This window comes from Cervus canadensis, chromosome 17 (assembly GCF_019320065.1).
Source record: "Cervus canadensis isolate Bull #8, Minnesota chromosome 17, ASM1932006v1, whole genome shotgun sequence".
NCBI classification, from domain to species: domain Eukaryota; kingdom Metazoa; phylum Chordata; class Mammalia; order Artiodactyla; family Cervidae; genus Cervus; species Cervus canadensis.
Genome location: NC_057402.1, coordinates 35341538 through 35361796, shown reverse-complemented (window position 1 = coordinate 35361796; position 20259 = coordinate 35341538). Strand labels below are relative to the sequence as shown.

At 55.9% G+C, this 20259-nt stretch overlaps 1 protein-coding gene across 1 annotated transcript; it reads right to left on the bottom strand.

Annotated features, from left to right (window-relative positions):
- Window positions 1-14178: 14178 nt before the first annotated feature.
- ODF3L1 (outer dense fiber of sperm tails 3 like 1) lies at window positions 14179-18047 on the bottom strand. The gene is made up of 4 exons (XM_043434317.1): window positions 17680-18047; window positions 16556-16666; window positions 15323-15436; window positions 14179-14703 (listed from the first exon to the last, which is right to left on the bottom strand). Exons 1-4 carry the CDS (start codon window positions 17798-17800, stop codon window positions 14225-14227), a joined length of 825 nt encoding a protein of 274 aa, XP_043290252.1. The 5' UTR covers window positions 17801-18047; the 3' UTR covers window positions 14179-14224.
- Window positions 18048-20259: the final 2212 nt, after the last annotated feature.

The window sequence follows — 20259 nt, the reverse complement described above, 5'->3', positions numbered from 1 at the left end:
ACAGACTTCTTTACTACAGGACTTGTCTGAGCCTTTTACGCGCAACAAAATGCCTTGTGCATTTTGAGGGGCTGGAGCATAGGCAGAGCTTCTCAAAAGAGTTCCACACGGACCCCATTTTTAAGGCATACACATTAACTCCAGCAAGACACTGTTGTTGCGTGGAATGTGGTTCTAGAAGTAGGGCTCACCACACTAACTTAGGCAGTCCACAAACCAACATCCCAGGGTGGCTGCAGCCTGTGAAGGGGGTGGAGAGGGGCATCGGAGAAGCTGAGATCAGCAGGCAGTGGTCAGGAGTGTGGCTTTGTCCTCGGGACACGGAGCCACCAAAGGGTTGTAGGCAGACAGGGATGTGGTTGATGGAGTGCTCCCGTCGTGTGCAGACCAGACTGAAGAAGGGAGACTAGGCCAGAGGCAAGGAAGCTAGTGCAGAGGGGATGGGTCCCAGGGATGTTTTGCAAGTGGAACAAACGGTCAGGACTAGGTGGCTGAAGGTTGGAGAGTCCACCTGTCAATGCGGCAGATGCAAGAGACATCACTTCGATCCCTGGGTCAGGAAGATCCCCTGGAGAAGGAAATGGCAACCTGTGCCGGTATTCTTGCCTGGAGAATTCCATGGACAGAGGAGCCTGGTGGGCTACAGTCCACGGGGTCACAAAGAGTTGGGACACTGCTGAGCATGTGTGCACATGTGTGTGCACACACACACAGATGCCTGAAAGGCTGTGGGGAGTGCAGGGGAGGGAGGAGGTGAAGGCAAGGCCAGGCGATAGGCTGAAAAGGCAGAGCCCAGACAGAGGCTCTGGGCCAAAGGAAGGGCCCAGGCTGGAAATAGGTCCCCTTGCTGTGCCTTGCCCACCTCTTCAAGAAGCTGGGCTCAGGTAAACCTCAGCCACCCAGAGTTCCCATGGCAACTTGGAGACAAAATCAGCTGAGTACCTGGGCAAGCAGAAGGTGGAGAAGGGGGGGGCTGCTGACCTGATCAGTGTGCTGTGGGCTCCTGGGGTTCAGAACTGGCCACCCCTTCCCCCAGGCCAATGGGTGGCCAGGAAATAAAGGCTCCTACCCTCCAGGGCTCCTGATCTGACAGCCAAGTTAGGAGGGCCGTGTGGTTTCTTGCGGCTGCAGTAAACCCAGCCCTACTCTGGGTCCAGGCCTGTGTCCATCACCTCCCAGCTGCCTTGGTCACTGCCTCTGAGACAGAAGGCAGGACGACTTCCGTGACTGTGTCTCCTGCCGCCCTCAGAGCCACAAGGCTAATTTTAGCCCTGACATCAGGCTATACCCAGGGTGTTGGGTGGAGAGGGCTGTGTGTCTGCCCAGTTCTAAATGCAGGCCCTGGGAGCCCAGCAGGAGGGCCTGATGGCTGGCCATCCCTACCCCCAAACAAGCAAAGCAGCTCAGCTGAACAAGCCCTTCTGACACTCTCACCCCACCCCCACACCCCCCACCCACCTCTCCACACCCTGGCCATGCCCTCAGCCCTCCAGGAGCTGACCTTGCCCACTTTGGGGTCAACTCCCAAAGTTTGGGCTCTCTTACCAACCAAGTTAGACTGGTTCTCAGTCAGCTCCCCCGCCCCCGCTCCCCCACGCAGAGCAAACAGTCTACACCATCTATGACAACAAAGATATGGTGCTTCCAGCAACCCCAGAACCACATGCTAAAATCCCAGTCTGTGGCTCAGATGAGATATCACCCCCTGCATGAGGTATCCCCACTCCTCAGTCAAAGCTGAGTTCTCCCTCCTCATACATCCCAAGCTCGTGTGGCTTGGACAGACTGTCTCCCACACAAGACTCTCAGCCCCTGAGAGCAGGGACTGAGTCTTGTTCCCCTCTGCCCGTACCCCTTCCCCCGTAAGCCCAGCATGGTGCTTGGCACACAGTAGACATTGCTGGGTCCAGGTCAAGGAGGCCGAGGTGGGGGCTGCGAGTGTGACCTCTGAGCCAGAGGGGACAAGGCGGAGCCCAGCTCAGACACTAGCTTGCCCTGTGGTCACGGTCCCCTGTCCCCACTCCCGCCCTGTTCTAAGGAAGACAGCCCCACTCCCAGGTCCATTCTGGGTCACCTGAAGCAACCATGCCTATGACCATTGAACCTCCGAGGCCACACCATGGGCCGACCATTGGCCTGGTGGGAAATGACTGGGCCAGACTGTCCCCCTAAGTGACTTGAACTGGGAACTTCCTCGCATCTTAGTCCATTCACAGCAGAGGCAGAAGCGAAGAGCATGTGCCTAGAGCAGCCAGGAGGTAGATCCAGAGCCTTGATGGGGAAGCAGGAGGTAAAGGTGAGGGGCAGGCAAGGAAGAGAAGGAACACCCCTGTCCCAGGCTCAGCCTCAGCCCTCCCCCCGCAGGTGCCCCCACCTACCCGCTCAGTCCCCCCTGGCCCCGCCCCAACCCCTGCCCTGTGCCGAGGCCACTCTGCCTGGCAGGTTGGTGATGCTGTTTCTAGTGCCTGCAAGCCCCATCAACAGGCTCTGCACGCAGCCCGGGTGGTGGGTGACTGCCCAGCTCCCTCTTGCCTGGGGTGGGAGGGGGGCTCTCGCTCAGGGCAGGGAAGCCCGACCTTGCCCCTCCCTGGAAGAAGAGGCTCGGGGACCCCAGCGCAGCCTGGAGAGCACTGTACCCTCCCAAGGAGGTCAGGGGCTTCTCTGCTGTCGGGAAGTGGGCTCCGAACACAGCTGTGGGCCCCCGCCCAAAGGAAGAGACACCCTCAGATGTGGAGGCTTCAGGGCTCAGAGTCTCCAAGTCCATGTTCCCACTCTGGGAGGAGAGACAGGGAGGGGCCCGGGACCTCCACCTGCCAGCCCACAGAGAAGGGTCCAGACTAGCCCCCATCAGGCAAGGCCTATGACGTCTCCAGGGGGCGCCAGAGAGCTCCCAGCCAGCAGTGGCCTCCAAGGCCCAAACCTGCGGCAAGTGCCCTGCTGTTTAGCTTCCTAGGCTGGGGGCCGGGGTCGTGCTGGGATGAGGCCAGAGACGAGGAGCCACCACTGGCCACAGAGTCCTCTCCCTGGGCTTCAGTTGCCCCTTGTGTGAGGGCAGGAACCAAGATGACCCCTCTGTCCCCCAGTCTGGACACTCTCCCAGGCAGGTTTGGAGCTTCTCCGAGTCCATCCAAGGGCGCCAGGGCTGGGCACACACCAGGCCTGGCAGAATGTGTCCCCTCCCTCCCCACAAGCCAGGCAGTGCTGGAGGAGGGGAAGGCAGAGAGGCCCAGAGGCCCGGGATAGAGCCAGCCCAGGAATGACCATCCCCGCCGTGCCCCACCCCCACCACGGGCGGCAATCCCCGAGGAGCCACTTCTGCAGGAGAAGGGGCCCAGGTGGCAGCCGGTGGTCATAAAGCCATCTCAAAAAAGGCTCCTAGCAGCCAAGCGTAAGTGCCTGGGCCACGGTGAGTAGCAGAGCCGGTAAATTACCACTGAGGGCTGCACACACACCCACTCTGTATTTATATCCACCTTGGTGCCTGAAAATGGATATTTATGCATTTTCAATATTCAGGGCAAACGCTCCATCACTCAGCGCTGCGTGGCTGCAGCGCATTACCCTGGCCCCGCCGAGATATTCCTCTTCCACCTGGCTTGCCAGCTCAGGAGCTTCCAGGTTGGGTCTGGACCCCAAGCCCTTGCAGAGGCCCCACCCCCATCTGCAGGCCTGTGTGCCCCAAGGGGGTGTGGAGGGAACAAAGGGCCAAGCCAGCCTCTCCTGTGAGCCCCGGGGCTCACTTTATAGACCAGCAGCCAAAGCTCAGAGAGGTTGGGTGGCCTGGGCAAGGTCACACAGCATCCCCTCTAAGCCAGGGTTACCGTCCCCAGGTCGAATGACTCCCGCGTCACCAAGGAAAGTGGCGGCATTGGGCTGTCTCTCCCGACCTCCCAACCTCTCTTTGCATCCTTTGCTTGAGGTCTGTCTCATCCTGGCTCTGATTTTCCCTAGATTCCACTCTGTGTCTCTGCGCCTGTCTGGCTGTCACCAGTTAGGTCTCAGTCTCTCTGGCATCTCTCTCTGACTCCTTTCTTCGTGTCTCCACCTCCGTCCCCTCTGGTCCCTGTGTCTGTGTCACCCACACCCACACCCCATGCACACCCCCTTTCTCTTCCTCAGAGCCTCTGTCTTTGTCCACCCCTGCCTTCCCAACTTTGTCTTGGGTCTGAGATCAGGGCAACGGGGCAGGGAGCTGTCCTGCTGTCCAGGAGGGGCCCCCTTGAGGAGCCACGTCTCCCCCACACTGGCCCTGTAAAGGGGAGCCCCACACCCCCTGAGCTGGAAGAGCCACGGAGCAGAGTGGAGCTGTAGTGGGAGGCTCCGGAAGCGCAGATTGAGGCTCACTGGAAACAAGTGAGAGATGGGGTGCGTTCCCCATGTTGGGCTCCGCAAGGTTTCTGATCAGCCATCCGCTGTGACTTTAAAGGGCCCATCTAGTTTGTGACTGAGGTTGAGTGATGGGGTCCCTGGGCCCGCCCTTAGCTGAAAGGGTTAACGCATCTGCCTAGCCCCCCACCCCTCTCCACCTTCACCCCACCAGCTGCTCCTTTTCCTTTCTCCCTCTCTTTCTCTCTCCATCCATCCATCCCTTTCTCTCTCTGTCAGGAATGATAAGAATTAATTAAATGTGTCCTCAGCTCCTGTCTCCTCACTTCCCTCAGGGAATTTAACCAGTCCCAGCACCTCAGGCCTTGTTAGATTCCAAGAAAAACAGAACCGATGGTGTATTCTGTTATATGTCTGTGTGCACGTGGCTGTCCCTGCCCATAAACATGCACGCGGGGGCACGCGGTATGCTACTGAATGTTTCAGTGTGTCCGGTCTGCTGGTTCATCGACACGTACACGACTGTGTACAGCTCCACATGCGCTCCTGAATCTGGAGACACATGTCGGGATGTTGGTGTGAATACACATACGAGTCTCTTGGTGTGGGCGTGGCATGCGAGCATTGTGTGTCTTCACATTTAGGTCCACTCTATTGAATCTATCCACTTGTACTGTGAGTCTGGGTAGACCTCATTACCATGCAAGTCTGTTTGAAGGTAGACATACATGCCTCTGTATTCTGGGTGTGGCTGTGTGTGTGTGTGTGTGCACGCACACACGCGTACACCTAGGTGTGCACATCTAATGGTATGCATGCACTGACGCATGAGCATGTCTGGGTGCACGTGGGCCGTGTGTGTGCAGTGTGCACACACCCACACACCCTGGCTGCCCTGCACGCACATCTCCTTCCTGGCTGCCTGGGAACCGGCAGCCTTGTCCCCGGCAAGAGTCACTGTGCCGCGTCTCAGGGGTGATGTCAGTGGCAGTAAGGGTGGCAGGAGCCCGAAGGTAGGAAGGTGGAAGTGGTGCAGGGGAAGGCACTCGCTAATGAGGCCACCTTCCTTGCCAGCCTGGGAGTTGCTGCCACTAATTAAGGCTTCAGTAAGCAGCTCCCCAGGGAAGGGCTGCTGACGGAGCCCTGCTCTCTCCCTCCCCCTGAGACCTCTTTCCCCACCTCCCAGCAGTCCTGAGATGCTACAGGAGCCCTGGGCACCAAGAAGGCAGACAGAGAGGAGGGCCAGTGCTTAGTCCACCAGGAGACCCAGGATGCCCGCCTGCCTGCCATCAGTCTGCTGCCAGGAAGCCCACATTTCAGAGTACTCCTCTGTGTTACGGCACAGTCACCAAAAGGCCTCTGGGAATCCAAATGTGCTCCTGGAAAAAGGAAAGTCTACACACCCTGACCCTCTCAGACACCGAGCATGCCCCTGTAACATGAGCACTAGACTGGGAGTCAACTGGGTCGGCTGATAATCCCGGTGCTGTGTGACTTCAGGCAAGTTCCCATACCTCTCTGGGTCTTGGTTCCCTTGTCTGTAAAGTAGGGGAAGAAGATTTGCAATGCAGGGGACATGGGTTCCTTGCAATGCAGGGGACATGGGTTTGATCCCTGGTCGGGACCCCACATGCCACAGGGCAACTCAGTCTGCACTGGGCAGCTAGGAGCCTGCGTGCTCTGTTGCCCTAATGCCAGTACTGGAGAGTCCATGTGCCGCAAGGAAAACTCCCGCATGAGATCCTCATGCCACCGTGAGGATCCTGCATGCCCAAACTAAGACCAGACACGGCCAAATACATAAATATTTTTTTAAAAGAATGGTGAGACACAAGACTGTTTCAGATAGTACAGAGATGGACATCTGCTATGTGTTTATTTTCATGTGTATATTCTCATGCGTATGTGTGTGTTTGTGTGTACTTAGCACATCAGACCCCTGATTTCACAAATATTGCTTAAGAGAAGGCAGTGAGCCAGTTTGAAGAAAAATGTTCAGTAAATGAGAAGAAAACCTGGCATCTGAGTGTGACAAAGTCCTGATGGAAGTTGACAAGTGACTGCAGCCCCAGGCCAGAGGGTCTCTGAGGCCCTTCCCTCTCCAAGAAGCGGTGGGTTCAGACCCCCCAGGCCCCCCAGAATGAGAAATACACAGACCGGGCCCTGGTTTCCACCTTGTCCTCATCAGCACCAAGATACACCATCACCAGGAGCAGCAGGAGAAGTTGCTATGAAGTAAGTGGGGTGGTCCTTCCTCCATATGACCTCAGAGGACACAGAAAGTGTCCACACGCATGACCCCTGGTGTGATTCAGCCCAGATCAGGCCAGGGCACAGGACTGACCCAGATTGAAGGCAGATGTGGCCGGGGTCTTGACAGAGACGGCTCAGGCTGGGCCTGGATGTGCCGGGGGTCAGCAGCCACACTTCCCATAGAGGCTAAGGGGAGGTGCTGAGCGCCCCCGGGCCGGTGAATAAGCTCTTCCACCTGTGCTGCCCAGGGGAGAGCCACCTGTCCCACGGCCCCAATGTCTCTGTCCTCCAAGTGGCCGGGTGTGAATCACAGGGATTTACAGCCCAGCCTCGAGTGGGATTTATGGGTCTGCCTCAAGCCCGGCCAGCGGGGAGTGGCCGCCCGTCAGTCCCCGATTGCGGCTGATTGATGAGGATGTTTCCTGCCAAGAAAAATCCCCTCTGTGGCAGGCAGCTGAGAGAAAGGCTCCAAGGCCCAGGGGCCAGCCCCTGACCCCACACCTGTCCCCAGTCTGGTCCCGTCTCCTGCACTTACAGCTCACACCTTCCCACGATCCCCCCAGCCCCACACACTGACACCCAAACGGTAGGTGCACCCAAGGGCCCCAGCTTCCAGGCCAGCATTCCACCTTCCCAGACCTGCCACTTGCTCATCCCTGGGAACAGTGCCCTTCAAATAAATCCATCCCAGGGCTCAAGGCTGGACATGCCAAGTTCCAGAATGAATTTCTGAAGGAATCCAGAACACACACACACACACACATACTTCACAGATGAAGAACCAAAAGTCCGGAGAGGGATGGGCCTTGCCCAGAGACACACAGCAGCGCAGTGGTGGAGCTGAGACCTGCGCCCACAAGCCCCTGAACGAGTCAAGTCAGTGTCTGATCCCAGCTGATTGTCCTATAGCCTCTAGGATAGTTTTCATCTCTAGATAAGGGCTCCTCTTCTCCAGAGAATTCACAGACCTGAGTTTGAATTTCTGCTCTATCAGTTTCTATCTGAGAGTCACCATTTCTCTGTGCCTGATTCTTCACCTGAAAAGTGAGGTTCCAAAATAGTCCTGACCTCTTGGGGTCATTATGAGGTTCAAGTGATACAATATAGGTGAAGTCCCAGGGCAGAGCTGGATTCCTCTCTGGCAGTGCTCGATAGGTGTTGGAGATTGTCCTCCTTCATCCCTGTTGTCTCAAAAGGCCCCCTGCTCCCTGATTTGCTAGGGGTGGGGGTAGGGCAGTTTAGGGCAGGTGGAGCAGGAGGAAAAGGAGAGGGTACATGTAGGGCTGCAGAACAGGAGCGAGACCCCTTCCTGCTGAAGGAAATCCTGGGAGGCTGCCTGGAAGAGGTGACATCAAGCAGAGGGTGCAGAGCTCTACCTCTCTTGCTCTGAGGCTATCTGGGGACTTCCTGAACACCACAGGGCTAAGGGAAAGTACCCTTCCCTGAAAACCAATCCCAGCCCCAGACCAGCCCCAGCACAAATTGCTTCCTTGAGTGATCTGGGGGCAAGTCCCTCTCCTCTGTCAGTCAATCAGTCAGTCATGTCCGACTCTTTGCGACCCCATGAATCGCAGCACACCAGGCCTCCCTGTCCATCACCAACTCCCGGAGTCTACCCAACCCCATGCCCATTGAGTCGGTGATGCCATCCAGCCATCTCATCCTCTGTCGTCCCCTTCTCCTCCTGCCCCCAATCCCCCCCCAGCATCAAGGTCTTTTCCGATGAGTCAACTCTTTGCATGAGGTGGCTGAAGTACTGGAGTTTCAGCTTCAGCATCCTCTCCTCTGTAGGCACCTGCAAAACAGGGCCAGGCAGGAGCAGACCACACTCTCTAGAAGGCATCTTCCAGTTCTGACCTTTAGATAAGCGCATCCAGACCCATCCCATGCAGTACCCAAATCTTGCCACTGGGTGGAAGCAGGGAGCAAAGCCGGAGTCTGGCCTCCCTGTGGCTGCTGCTGACCAGTCCCTGCCAGCATCACCAGATGTTCTTTGCTTCCCCACGCCCTCAGCTGACTCTCCCACGAGCCAGAGCTGAGGGATCACCCACATCCAGACAAGCGCTTCTCCCCACAGCCCTGCAGAGCAGCCTGCATTCTCTACTTCTCAGATGAGAAAACCGAGGCCAGAAGAGGGAAGGACCTGTTCAAGGTCACACATCACGCATGACAGAGCCAGATCTCTAACACTTTTTCCCAGCCCCCGGCCCCCTAGCAGAGGCCATGTGAAGGGAGGATTGGAGTCAGGGAAGCTTGGGCTGAAATCCTGGTGCCCCCACCCCTAGCTGTGCATTATCACTAGACAGGCTCCCCACCCTGTCTGATCCTCAGCTTATGTAGATGTGTGGTGCCTGGCAAGAACTGAACACACAAAGCTACTTCTTTGTTTCTAGTATATCTGACACCCCACGAGAGCAGACACGTGTCTATCTGACTCACCTTGGCGTCCCCAGAGCCTGGCGTGGGGAGGATGTTCAGAGAATAATAGCTGCCCAGAGGCTCTCTCCCTCCTGGCCCTGTCTGGCACTCAGTATAAGGGTCTCCCCCTCCTCAAGTCCCCTCTACCCTCTGGGAGATCAGCCCTTTCCCTTCCCCCTCCCCTTGGCAGCCCACACCCACCCAGGCCCTGAAGCAATAGCCCCTGACCCCCCACCTTTCCTCCCCGCGTCTCTCAGCCCCCGCTGTTCTCCGTGCCTGCCTCTCCTTCGGTCCCTCTCTCCTGCTGAGTCCCTGCTCTGCACCGTACACTGTGTTTACAAGAAAACCATGACAGTTTTTTATTTCTCTCTTTTGTCTCCCATCCTCCCCTGAAGGGAAACGTGCTTCCACTCTCCTAGGAAAAAATGAAGGCTCCAGAGGAGAAACCGCAAACAAAGGACAGCAGGCCCCGTGGGTGCCCCCCAGCCCCACCCACGGGCCACACGCACACGCGCGCCTACCCAATCCTCCTCTTGTGGGGGCCTCCAAGAGCGGCTCTGTTGTTTTGGGGGTAACTGAAAGTGTCGATCTTTATTCTAGAGGATAAACTAGGTGGAGAGACACGTGGAGCAAGAGGCAGACAGAGAGAAGAGAGCGGAGGGAGGCAGAAAGACACAGGGGAGAAGACCCAGATGGAAGAACATGGACTCGGCGAGGAGAGGAGAAGCCGGAAGGAACAGGTCGGCAACAGATTCTGCCTCCAGCGAACTTGGAGAGGCAGCTTCTGACCCCTCTAGGAAGCCAGGGGCATTTGTCCACCAACTAGCTTCCCGTCCCCACCCCAGCCAAGGACCAAGAACAGGAGGGGTGGGCGCAGGGAGAAGGGGTCTGACTTGTCTTGGTCAGTGAGGGCTCACCACCCAGATGACTGGAGGGCTGCTCCTCAGCCCCCCACCCTGGGCTGGGAATCACGCCCACGCCATCCTGAGCCCAGAGACCCTCCTGAGCTCCCTGCCTGCAGCCCACCCCACCCAAACTGCACCTGGGCATGTCGAGTGGCGGGGAGAGGGGGCTTCTCACGGTTTATCTGCTCTGATTCTCCGGGGCAGTGGACTGTGAGGGAGCCTGGGGAGAGGTGAGTATGTGTGTGAGATAAGGAGGTGCTTGGAGAGAGCAGGGTGTGGATAGTAAACGTACATGTGTGTAGTGTGTGTGTGTCTGTGTGTCTGCGTGGGCTTGGTGTCGGGGCATGTGTGTGGAGTAGGGCGTGTGGTGTGAGCATGTGCGTGCATGCGTGTGCACGTGTGAGCAGTGCTGTAAGGAGCGTCTGTGCCTTGTCCCCACGCATGTGTGGGTAAAGGACAAGTGTTTGCACACAACCCCTACCTGTGAGCCTGTGAGCGGTGTGGCAGTGTGTTCCCACGAGCAGGGCCCCTCTTTGACTCCTGGCCCAGGGCCACCATCGCCCCAGCTCCTCTGGCCCTCAGGGTCCCTCCAGCAACAACAGAAGGATGGCCACCTACCCACTCCCCCACAACCTGGCCAGTGTCCAGGAGGGTCATGTGACTGAAGTTTTACAACCAAGCCCAGGCAGGGGTGACCCATGGAGGCCAGGGCTCCTCCCACCCCCGGGAGAGATGGGCAGAAGCTCTGGTAGGTGTCCTGCCATGCACGTAACCCTCACCAGCTTCCTATGTCTGCCCACGCCTGGAGAGCACTGCTTCTCATCCTCCCACCCAGACACCCTCTGAACTCCTGGAAGGTGTGGCTGGGACTCTGAGGCACACTCAGAGCTTGGCACAGGGCAGGAGCTCAGCAAATGTTTGCTGAATGAGTGAACGATTGTGTCTGCGTGGTCTGGGACCTAAGTACCTGAGGGTACAGGCTGAAGTCCTGCAAGGGTCGGACCAGGGCTTCCGGCCAGGTCAAGCGTGGCTCCCAAGTTGTTCAGAAGGGGTGCAGTCAGCACCCAGACAGCCCCGAGAGGCCATGCCCACTGACCTTCTCCAGGTCATCTACCTAGTCACCACCACAGGGGAGGCAAGGCCAAGAGCTGGGGACTGCTTGGTCCAAAGATCTGTCTCAAGCTAAATGACCCTCTCACTTCATGGGCTGAGGCACCAGGGAGGCCCCATTCATCTTCTCTGGAGGCCACAGCCCATTATTTGTGGACCCATCTCTGTTTTGAACATCTTCATCCCCCTGGGGCTTCCCTGGCAGTCCACTGGTTAAGACTCTGTGCTGCCAATGCAGGGGGCATGGGTTCACTCCCCTGGTCGGGGAACTAGGATCCTACATGCTGCATGGTGCAGCCAAAAAATAGAAGGGAAAAAACTACATGTGTCAAAGATTCATACTGAATCCTCCAGGCTGCTATCCTTCCTTGGGAACCACAAACCAAGGGTTAGTTCTAGCTCTGGGGCAAATACCCAGCCCTGGCCCATCCTTATCTGGTAGCATCTGGGGCCACTAGGCTGAAGGTCTGCCCCAGACCGAGCCACAGAGGTAAAGACTAACATTTAGTCCTAATATAATATAACATATTAAGACTATGTAAGTCCTAAAATAACTCACCCCAAACTGAGCCTGACTCTGCTTACCAAACCCAATCACACTCTGAGTCCTGACCCCGTCACACACTTAGCCCTGACCCTGATGACATACTGAGCCCTGATCCTGGTCACACACTGAGCCCTGACCTTGGTCATGAACTGAGCCTTTATTTATTTAGAGACAGGCCATTATCTTGTCATCTGGCCAAAGCTATTTCCCTGGCTCTGGGCCTCAGTTTTCTTCTTTTTTCTAATGGAGGGCCTTGGAATGACCTGATCATTAAATCAGAAAACCCCTACTCAGAGGCTGGCCTGTAGTTTCCCCGACCTGGTGACACTGGAGAGCATCAGCCACTGCCACCTGCCAGCCCCTGCCCCCAACCAACACATTCAGCCCAAGCATCACTAATTTTTGCAGCCACCATGATAAATGGCATTGTCGGCAAAACGACGTCTTTCTAATCTGCTGCAAGACAGATGGGTCCCCGAGCTCACTGGCTGTCTCTCGAGCCTGCCCAGACCAGACTTGTGAAGGAGTGGGGAGGATAGGACAGACACAATACCCCAGGCCTGCACACTGGGGTGGGAAGGGGAGGACATTTCAAGCCCAGAGTCAAGAATGACCCCAGTGGGGTTTTCTGCAAACCCCCCTTTTTAAATATTCAGTTGTTTGTTTCTTTTTAATATTCCAAAGATAGTCTCTGCTCCTTTCTACCTAAAGTTAGTTCTTCAATACCATTTTCATTTTCAGTTAAAACCTGAATATTGGACTTCCCTGGTGGATCAGTGGTAAAGAAGCCTCCTGCCAACGTAGGAGACGCGGGTTCGATCCCTGGTCCGGGAAGATCCCACATGCCGCAGAGCAACGAAGCCTGTGCACCACAACTATCGAGCCAGTACTCTAGGGTCCAAGAACCACGGCGTGAGCCCACACGCCGTGACTAATGAGCCCATGTGCCCTAGAGCCGGTGCTCCACAACAGTAGAAGCCACCGCAGTGAGCAGCCCGTGCACCGCGACGAGAGAGTAGCCCCCACTCACGGCAACTGGAGAAGAAAGCCCATGCAGCAGCAAAGACCCAGCACAGCCAAAAATGAATAAACAACATTTTAAAAATAAAGATAAAACTTGCATATTGCTCAAATTCGCAGGGATGAGCCATCAGACACTGGTTCCTAGCAGCCCCTTCCTCCTGCCTCCCTCTGCTTCGGGGACAGGGGCTGCGGAGGAACGTGCCTCTGCCTGAGCCATCAGGTCTGGGGCAGATTCAGCCTCCCCTCTTGCTTCCCTAAGCCCCCCTCCCTCCACAGTTCCTGCTGCCCTTTTCTCACTTCCAGGGGCTGTAGAGCAGCAGGGCCAGTGCTCCCCACATCTCCTGTGGCCAGGGGAGATAGGAGAGGGGCTTGTCTTAGGGATGAGGGCAATCAGAACAGGGGATCTGGATACCAAGAATTAAAGAAGGACAAACACCAGCCCCCAAGACCCCAGCCTCCCCAGAGACCAGCAGGAGAGCGGGCACCAGGCAATTCAAAACCCGCAAAGCCAGAAGGGGTAGGGGCTCTGAGCGCTGCCTGGACTCATGAGTGAGGCAACACTGCCCCCTACTGGTCAGTTCACAGCTCTCCCCTCTCCTCTGCTGCCAGACACTAGAGCTAAGACACTAGAGCTTAGACACTAGGGCTAAGTGGTTGGGGCGGGGACACACTGGTGACTCCAAAGACAGCATGTGACATACAGACCCTCCTCCAAGAATTAAAGAAGCTCCCTTCCCCTTTCCTTCCCCCATACGCTGATCCCTAGCCTCCAGGCTCTGCCCATCTTGCCCAACCTGCTCTCACTGCCCAAGGAATTCTGAAAAGACCACATCTCCTCCAGCCCCAACACCCTGAGGACAAATCCTGAGTCCCCGTCAAGCTGCCCACCATCTAGTCTCATTGCAGGCCAGCCTCCAAGAGCCCAGGTGCCCGTCCTCTGAGCCCGCCCTGGTTCCCTACTCTTGTACCCTTGGGTCCCACCTGTGTGCCATCCTCTTCATCTTTACCTCCACCAATGATATGCTCCATGTTACTCACAGTCTCTGCTCATTCCTGGGGTTCCTCCCCCAGGAAAACTGCCCTCCCCCCATCCCCAACCAGCATGGCCCCTCCTTCCTGTGCGCACACCCACTCACCCTGCTCCTCACTCCTCTCTCGGATGCTGGCCACCATCTGGGATCAGAATCAAACAATTCAGGGGCTGGAGGGAACTTGGCCATCCCCTAGGTGCCTCCTCCCCGCTCACCAAGGCCCAAAGAGGTGTGTGAGCTGCACAAGGCCACACAGCACTCCAGGGGCAGATTCGGGGCCGGAACTCAGCTCCCCGGGGTCTCTACCCAGAGCTCCTTGGGGGACACAGAGCTGTCTCCCCTGATGAGCCACAGCAGAACATCTCCTGGACAAGGACCTCTCCTACACCTCCCAGTATCCCCAGCTCCTCACCCAGGGCAGGGCCCAAAGAAAGCAGCTGTGTTTGCAAAACCAAGGAATAAATAAATGAAAATATTTATCTAACGCCTTCTACGTGCTGGAGACAGCAGGCACCAGCTCTGCTACTTAAAACCTGAGTAAGTTGCTCAATTTGGTATAGAAAAATAACTTCTGGGGACAGGGTGGCGGGGAGGAGTGACCAGGTGGGGCCTCAGTCGTGAACGTCGACGATCAGCGGGCATAGGTGGGCTGAATGCTTGACGCCCATGGTGAAAGCGGGCGGGCGGGGCTTGTGTACCGTGACCTGCTGGACATTGTGGGAGCCGGGGCCAGGCCGAGGTGTGTGGTCCGCCAAGTAGCCAAAGCGCTTGGCCATGCTGTAGACGGGGCCGCGGTTCTGATAGACGGACGGCTCCGGCCGGGTGTGTGCAGCTGGTCCGGGGCCTGTTGCCATATTCTTGTAGAACCAGTTCTTGTCCAAGTGGGCGAAGCTATAGCAAGGGGCAGCTTTGTTGGCAGGGAGGTTGGGCCCCAGCAGGAGTGGCATCTGGTACTGGTTGGGGCCCGGATTGGGGTCCATCACTCGGTATGGGCACCGGAAGCCAAAGGAGTACTCAGGAGCCCTGCGTTCCCCAGGCGGGTGGGTCTTCTCCAGGTGGTAATGGCAGGGCGCTGGGGTGGGGCTCAGACCTGAATGTAGGGGAATGAAGCGGAGGGGTCTCAGGGCCGGAACCAGGCTGAATCTCCTGGTGACCAACTAATGAGTCTAGGGAGGGGGCAAGGTCTTGGTGAGCCTGGTGTGACTTTACTATAACTACCTTAGCATCGGGCGGGAACATCACCTCCCTGCATGCGGCTCTGGGACGAGGGTGGGGAAGGACTTCACCATCCTGGCATCAGGATTGTGACACTGTCTTCATAATATAAAAAGCCCGAGCATCATCAGAACGCCACCCTTGGCTGTCATTGTCCCTGTGACAGCACCAAGAAAACGTGCTGCAATCAGTAGTCTGTGAACTCATTAGCATGACGCGAGCCCTGTGATATTTTTACCATATCACCCTGCAACATACATGGAACATTGGCCTCCAGACATTAAGTACTGTGACCCAGACTTGGTGACATGGGTGTCTTGAAGTGACCTTTCACCGAGGTGCCAGCATCTGCAGACACATCTGGTGAAGGGAGTCATGACCCCTTTGCTCCTGCTTGTGCCCTAAACGTGGATCCCCACCCTCCAACCTCCCACCCTCCAACCTCCCAGCCCCCAACCTCCCACCCCCGACTTTCCTCTTCCAGCCCATCTTACGCAGGTTAGAGATGTGCTCTGCCATGGGAACCTGAGGACAGCTGGCCATCCCAAACCGAGTTATCTTAGGATCCAAGAAATAGCAAGGCCCGGGGCTTCGTATGTCCATGATCCCTGCAAGGCAGCCAAGGAAAGGGCCGGTCACCCCAGAGGCCACCCCAGGGTGAGTCTGGCCTCTGCCTCCAGGCAAGACCCCCCTACCCCAGAAAAGGATGGAGGGTGCCTTCCTAATGCCTTGGGCTCTTGGGGATTTGGGGAGCCTTTATTTCCTCATCTGTAAAATGGATCTTTTAACACACGGCCTAACATTCTCTAAAACTTGTTCAGAGGAACAGATAAAGTAACAGCTGCCAGGGACTGGTGCCAAGGCGACAATAACAGGCATGTGTGTGTGTGTGTGTGTGTGTGTGTGTTAAGTCACTTCAGTTGTGTCCGACTCTTTGCGACCCCATGGACTGTAGCCCACCAGGCTTCTCTGTCCATGGGATTCTCCAGGCAAGAATACCGGAGTGGGTTGCCACGCCCTCCTCCAGGGGATCTCCCCGACCCAGGGATCGAACCCATGTCTCCTGCGGCTCCTGCATTGCAGGTAGAATCTTTGCCGCTAAGCCACCAGGAAAGTCCATGGTGGCTATTATTAGAATGAAGAAAGGACACAACCCCAGAAAGGGCGGGGTTTCCCCTGCTGAGAAGGGTGTGTTACCCCAGCGAGGTGCCTGGATCTCAGACCCCCAGATACACACTGCTGCCTGCTCTCTCACCAGCCGTGGCCATCAGCCCCAGCTCTTCGCCGGCCCTCAGCTCCCTGCCTTCCAGGGGGTTCTAAGCCATCCGGGAGGCCCTGAGTCCACCACTCCCACCCCCTTCCCTCCACCCCATCCCTCAGTTATTCCTGCCCAGCTGCTTTGGCACGTGAACCCACAGCCATCAGAACTGAAGGGTGCTGGCCAAGGACCAGTCAGAAAGGAGGCCTTGCCCGCTGGATGCAACAGGTCACTTCACAGCTCCCTCAGGAGGGCCAGCTGGGAGGTGCCTTCAGAGGGACGGGTAACTTGGCCCCCTGCCGACTTCCTTCTGGACCTAGCAGGCCACCTGGGTGTCCCACTCAGGACAGGCCTGGGCTCCCGGGGACCTGTGGCTACAGGTAATGACTCCTCCCCTTTCACACCGCCCCAAACATCCAATATTAATAACCCTACGCCCGCGGGGACAACAGGTGTAGCGAGCACTCACGCTTCTCCGAGTGCCGGGCATGCAGGGTATAGGCCGGCTCCTGGAACATGGAGACGTCATGGTCTATGTAGCCCGTGCAGGATGGCCAGAGGTACTTGGCAGGCCCCGGACCTGTGAGCACAGAGAGAGAAGCCCTCAGCCTGGGCCTGCCAGATCAGAGGCAGGGAAAGCCCTGAATACGGTATGCTTAAGACCACTGCAGGAACTTCCCTGGTGGGCCAGTGGCTAAGACTGCACTCCCAATGCAGGGGGCCTGGGTTCAATCCCTGGTCAGGGAGCTAGATCCCACATACTGCAACTAAGAGTTCACATGCAACGACTAAATACCTCATGAGCCACAACTAAGACCTGGTGCATCCAAATAAATTAATATTAAAAAAAAAAACAAGAACACTGGGGTCTTTGCTCCTCCTAATGTCACACTGCCACAAATCCCACTATCGAGCCGCTTCCTTTGGGGAAAGTTAATGTTCCTAGATAAAATGCAATTTCTCTTGGACAGGCAATGCATAATAAGAAAAGTAATAGTTACAAGTAACTGAGAACTTATTCTGTGCCGAGCACTATGCTAAGCACTTTCTATGGGTTATCTCAGTTAAGCCTCTCAAGAACTCTGTGAGATACATATTCTTGTTTTTCCCATCTTATAAATGTTCAGCCTCTAACTGAAATAGAAATATCAATTCACACAAAGTCACACAAGCTGGTCTTATGAAAATTCTAAGACATCAGCCAACAGAGCCCAAACATTTAATCACATACTAAACAACCCCCACGTATAGCAAAAGCCAGTCATCAACAATGTAATAAGAATTAGTTTGTCTGCTTTCAGTTGAGAGTAAGACTCAAGGGAAGAGAGGAAAGCTAATATGAACTAAAGATGCCATTGAATCCTTAGTCTTTTTCCAAAACTGGCCTCACTTCAAACCCCTTCCCACCACCCTCCCCAAATTCCCAGCAGTTAATTCTGCTTGTGGAGTTTAGCTTGGAAGTGCAGATATTCTGTGGCTTTGAGAAGAGCCTGAAGGGGTTTTATAAGAGGCAGGGCTGCAAGGTTAGGACACCTTCAGCCACTCTTCAGAGAGAGAAATGAGCCCAAGCCCAGGTCAGGGGTCTGCTCTCACCTTTGAGCATTGCCAGGACCACAGGGGTCTGCTTTATCTCGTGCCCTGAGGACACTGGCACCTTTTTCTCTGGCTGCTGCCCATAGAACACAGGGTTCTTGACGCCCTTGGACAGTTTCATGTCTGGGGCCAAGCGGAGGGGCAATAGCAGCTACTGAGAGACCTGGAGCAGCGGGCAAGGAGCTGGGCCTGGGTGAGACCTGTTCCGGGCACCCCTGCCCAAGCCCGTGTGTCTACTCTCTCTCTCCCCGATGCCACAGGCGGTGTGAGGGCTGAGAAGGAAAGCAGTCCTCCTACTTGAGCAGCTGAAGCTGTCTGGGGTGCAGCCAGCTGCAGGGCCCCGCAGGCAGGAGCTAAGGATGACATCACTGCAGAACTTGGATGTGAAACCCCAAGTGTTTATTTCCTCCAGTTGCCGTGGCGCCTGGACTGTGGCGTAGAAATTCTACGCTGGAAGCAAAGCTGTGGAACCCTGAGAACTCAACCCCACTGTCCCTGTTCCCACCTGGCTAAGTAGCCTGAGGGGCCCCAAGACCCTGGATGAGAAAGCAGAAAGGGCAAAGTGGAGTGACAGACCCAGCTCTTCACTCTGGGTTTGTTGTTGTTCAGTTGCTCAGTTGTGTCTGACTCTTTGCAACCCCATGGGCTGCAGCACACAGGCTTCTCTGTTCTTTACTATCTCCCAGAGCTTGCTCAAACTCATGTCCATCAAGTCGGTGATCCCATTCAACCATCTCATCCTCTGTCATCCCCTTCTCCTCTTGCCATCTATCTTTCCCAGCATCAGGGTCTTTTCCAATGAGTCAGCTCTTCACGTCAGATGGCCGAAGTATTGGAGCTTCAGCTTCAGCATCAGTCCTTCTAATGAATACTCAAGGGTTGATTTCCTTTAGGATTGACTCGTTTGATCTCCTTGCAGTCCAAGGGACTCTTACTCCTGGTGGGTGCCCTGGAGGTGGTGAAACAGTGGACAGGTCACGGGTGAGGGATTCTTGCTACCTGCCCAGCCCCCTGGAGTGGTGGTCTACTCTCCGCCCCTCCCACCTATCCCCCAGATTCTGGACATGCCCCCAACTTCTATCACAGTCTACTTTTTTCTCGGGAAAGTATCAAGCCAATTATTTCACCCTAAGGTGTGACTGTCTGATAACTTCTCAGATTCCTATCCCAGGGATGGTGTCTTTAGGGATCCATGTCTAGGAATATTTGACTGCTGCTGACATCTCGAGCAGGGAATGGGTGCAAATAAAGGAGGATGGAGGGTGGGGCTGAGGCCTCAAGAAGCTACTCCTTGGGGCTTTCCTGGTGGCTCAGTAATAAAGAATCCACCTGTCAATGCAGAAGATGGGGGTTTGATCCCTGGTCCGGGAAGATGCCACACACCTCAAAGCAACTAAGCCCAAGCACCACAACTATTGAGCCTGTACCCTAGAGCATGGGAACGGTAACTATTGAGGCCACGTGCCGCAGCTACTGAAGCCCACACGCCCTAGAGCCTGTGCTGCACAACAAGAGAAGCCACCGCAAGGAGAAGCCCGAGCACTGCAACTACAGAGTGAGCCCCACTCGCTGCAACTAGAGAAAAGCTCGCGTGCTTCAATGCATGCATAGCCAAAAAATATATAAAATTACTTTTTTAAAAAAGAAGAAGCTACTTCCTGTGCTTGTGGTCAAGAGCATCCCCTGAGTGGTGGGAGTGTAAGAGCAAACATTGAAGAATAGGGAAGATGTTTAGCTGCCAGGTGATTGATGGATGAGCCCCGGGGCTGAGGAAATGCTCCACACCCCCTCATCCCAAAAAAACAGGAGGCTCGGGGGCCCTGGGGCCTGCTTCACCTACCAGTTCACAGCTCAGACCAGGGATATGATCTAGAGTGGTTTCCATATTGGGCACAGATGACCACCGGCTTTACAGAGGGTGTCTGTCATAGCCCCGGTACACAGATAATACAGCTGAGGACTCGAAAGGGCCCAAGACTTGCCCAAAACTTTCCATCACATTAGTAGCAAAGACGGGACCAGAACACAAGCCGCAGAGATCTCTTTGGATCACAGCCTCTGATCAAATGGAAACCAAACCATGCTCTGAACTCATTCCGACCAGCAGGCACAATGAGGACCCAGAGCAGACCAGCCAGGTATGCTGCATGCTTCAGCCCCCCACTTGTGGGGCTGAAGGCTTGAAACAGAGGGCGGGGTGCCCACACCCAGCACAGCAGTTCCTTCCTGTGTCTTTCTCATCACCCGAGGGGCAGCAAAGCCTTTGATTTCTGGAGGGGGAGGGCTGGGCAAGGCTGGGATTGGCCCAGCCTCATCTGGCCTCGGGCCACGGGCGGTGCCGCCTCCTCACCCTCATCCTTGCCAGCTTTTCCTGCTGGAAGTTGCAGCCTGCTGGGCCCCAGTCCTGATGGTCCCCTCATACTAATAGGGGCCAGATGTTGGGCTGCTGCCTTCACCATCCTGGGCTGGTGGAGAGTGGTGGTCTCCAAATATCTCAGGCCCAAGGAGCCTTTCTGACCCCGCTACACACACTGTTGCTGTCTGCCATCCTTGTGCCTGGTTCTTTTAGGGAAACTGAAA

What these genes read in the sequence shown, in the direction of transcription:
- ODF3L1 (XM_043434317.1), bottom strand. Translation starts at nt 17,800, where the DNA reads ATGAAACTGTCCAAGGGCGTCAAGAACCCTGTGTTCTATGGGCAGCAG. An exon ending in GGTCCTGGCAATGCTCAAAG is followed by an intron (nt 16,667 to 17,679) that starts GTGAGAGCAGAC and finishes CTGTGCTCACAG; the next exon opens with GTCCGGGGCCTGCCAAGTAC. An exon ending in TGCCCGGCACTCGGAGAAGC is followed by an intron (nt 15,437 to 16,555) that starts GTGAGTGCTCGC and finishes GCTGCCTTGCAG; the next exon opens with GGATCATGGACATACGAAGC.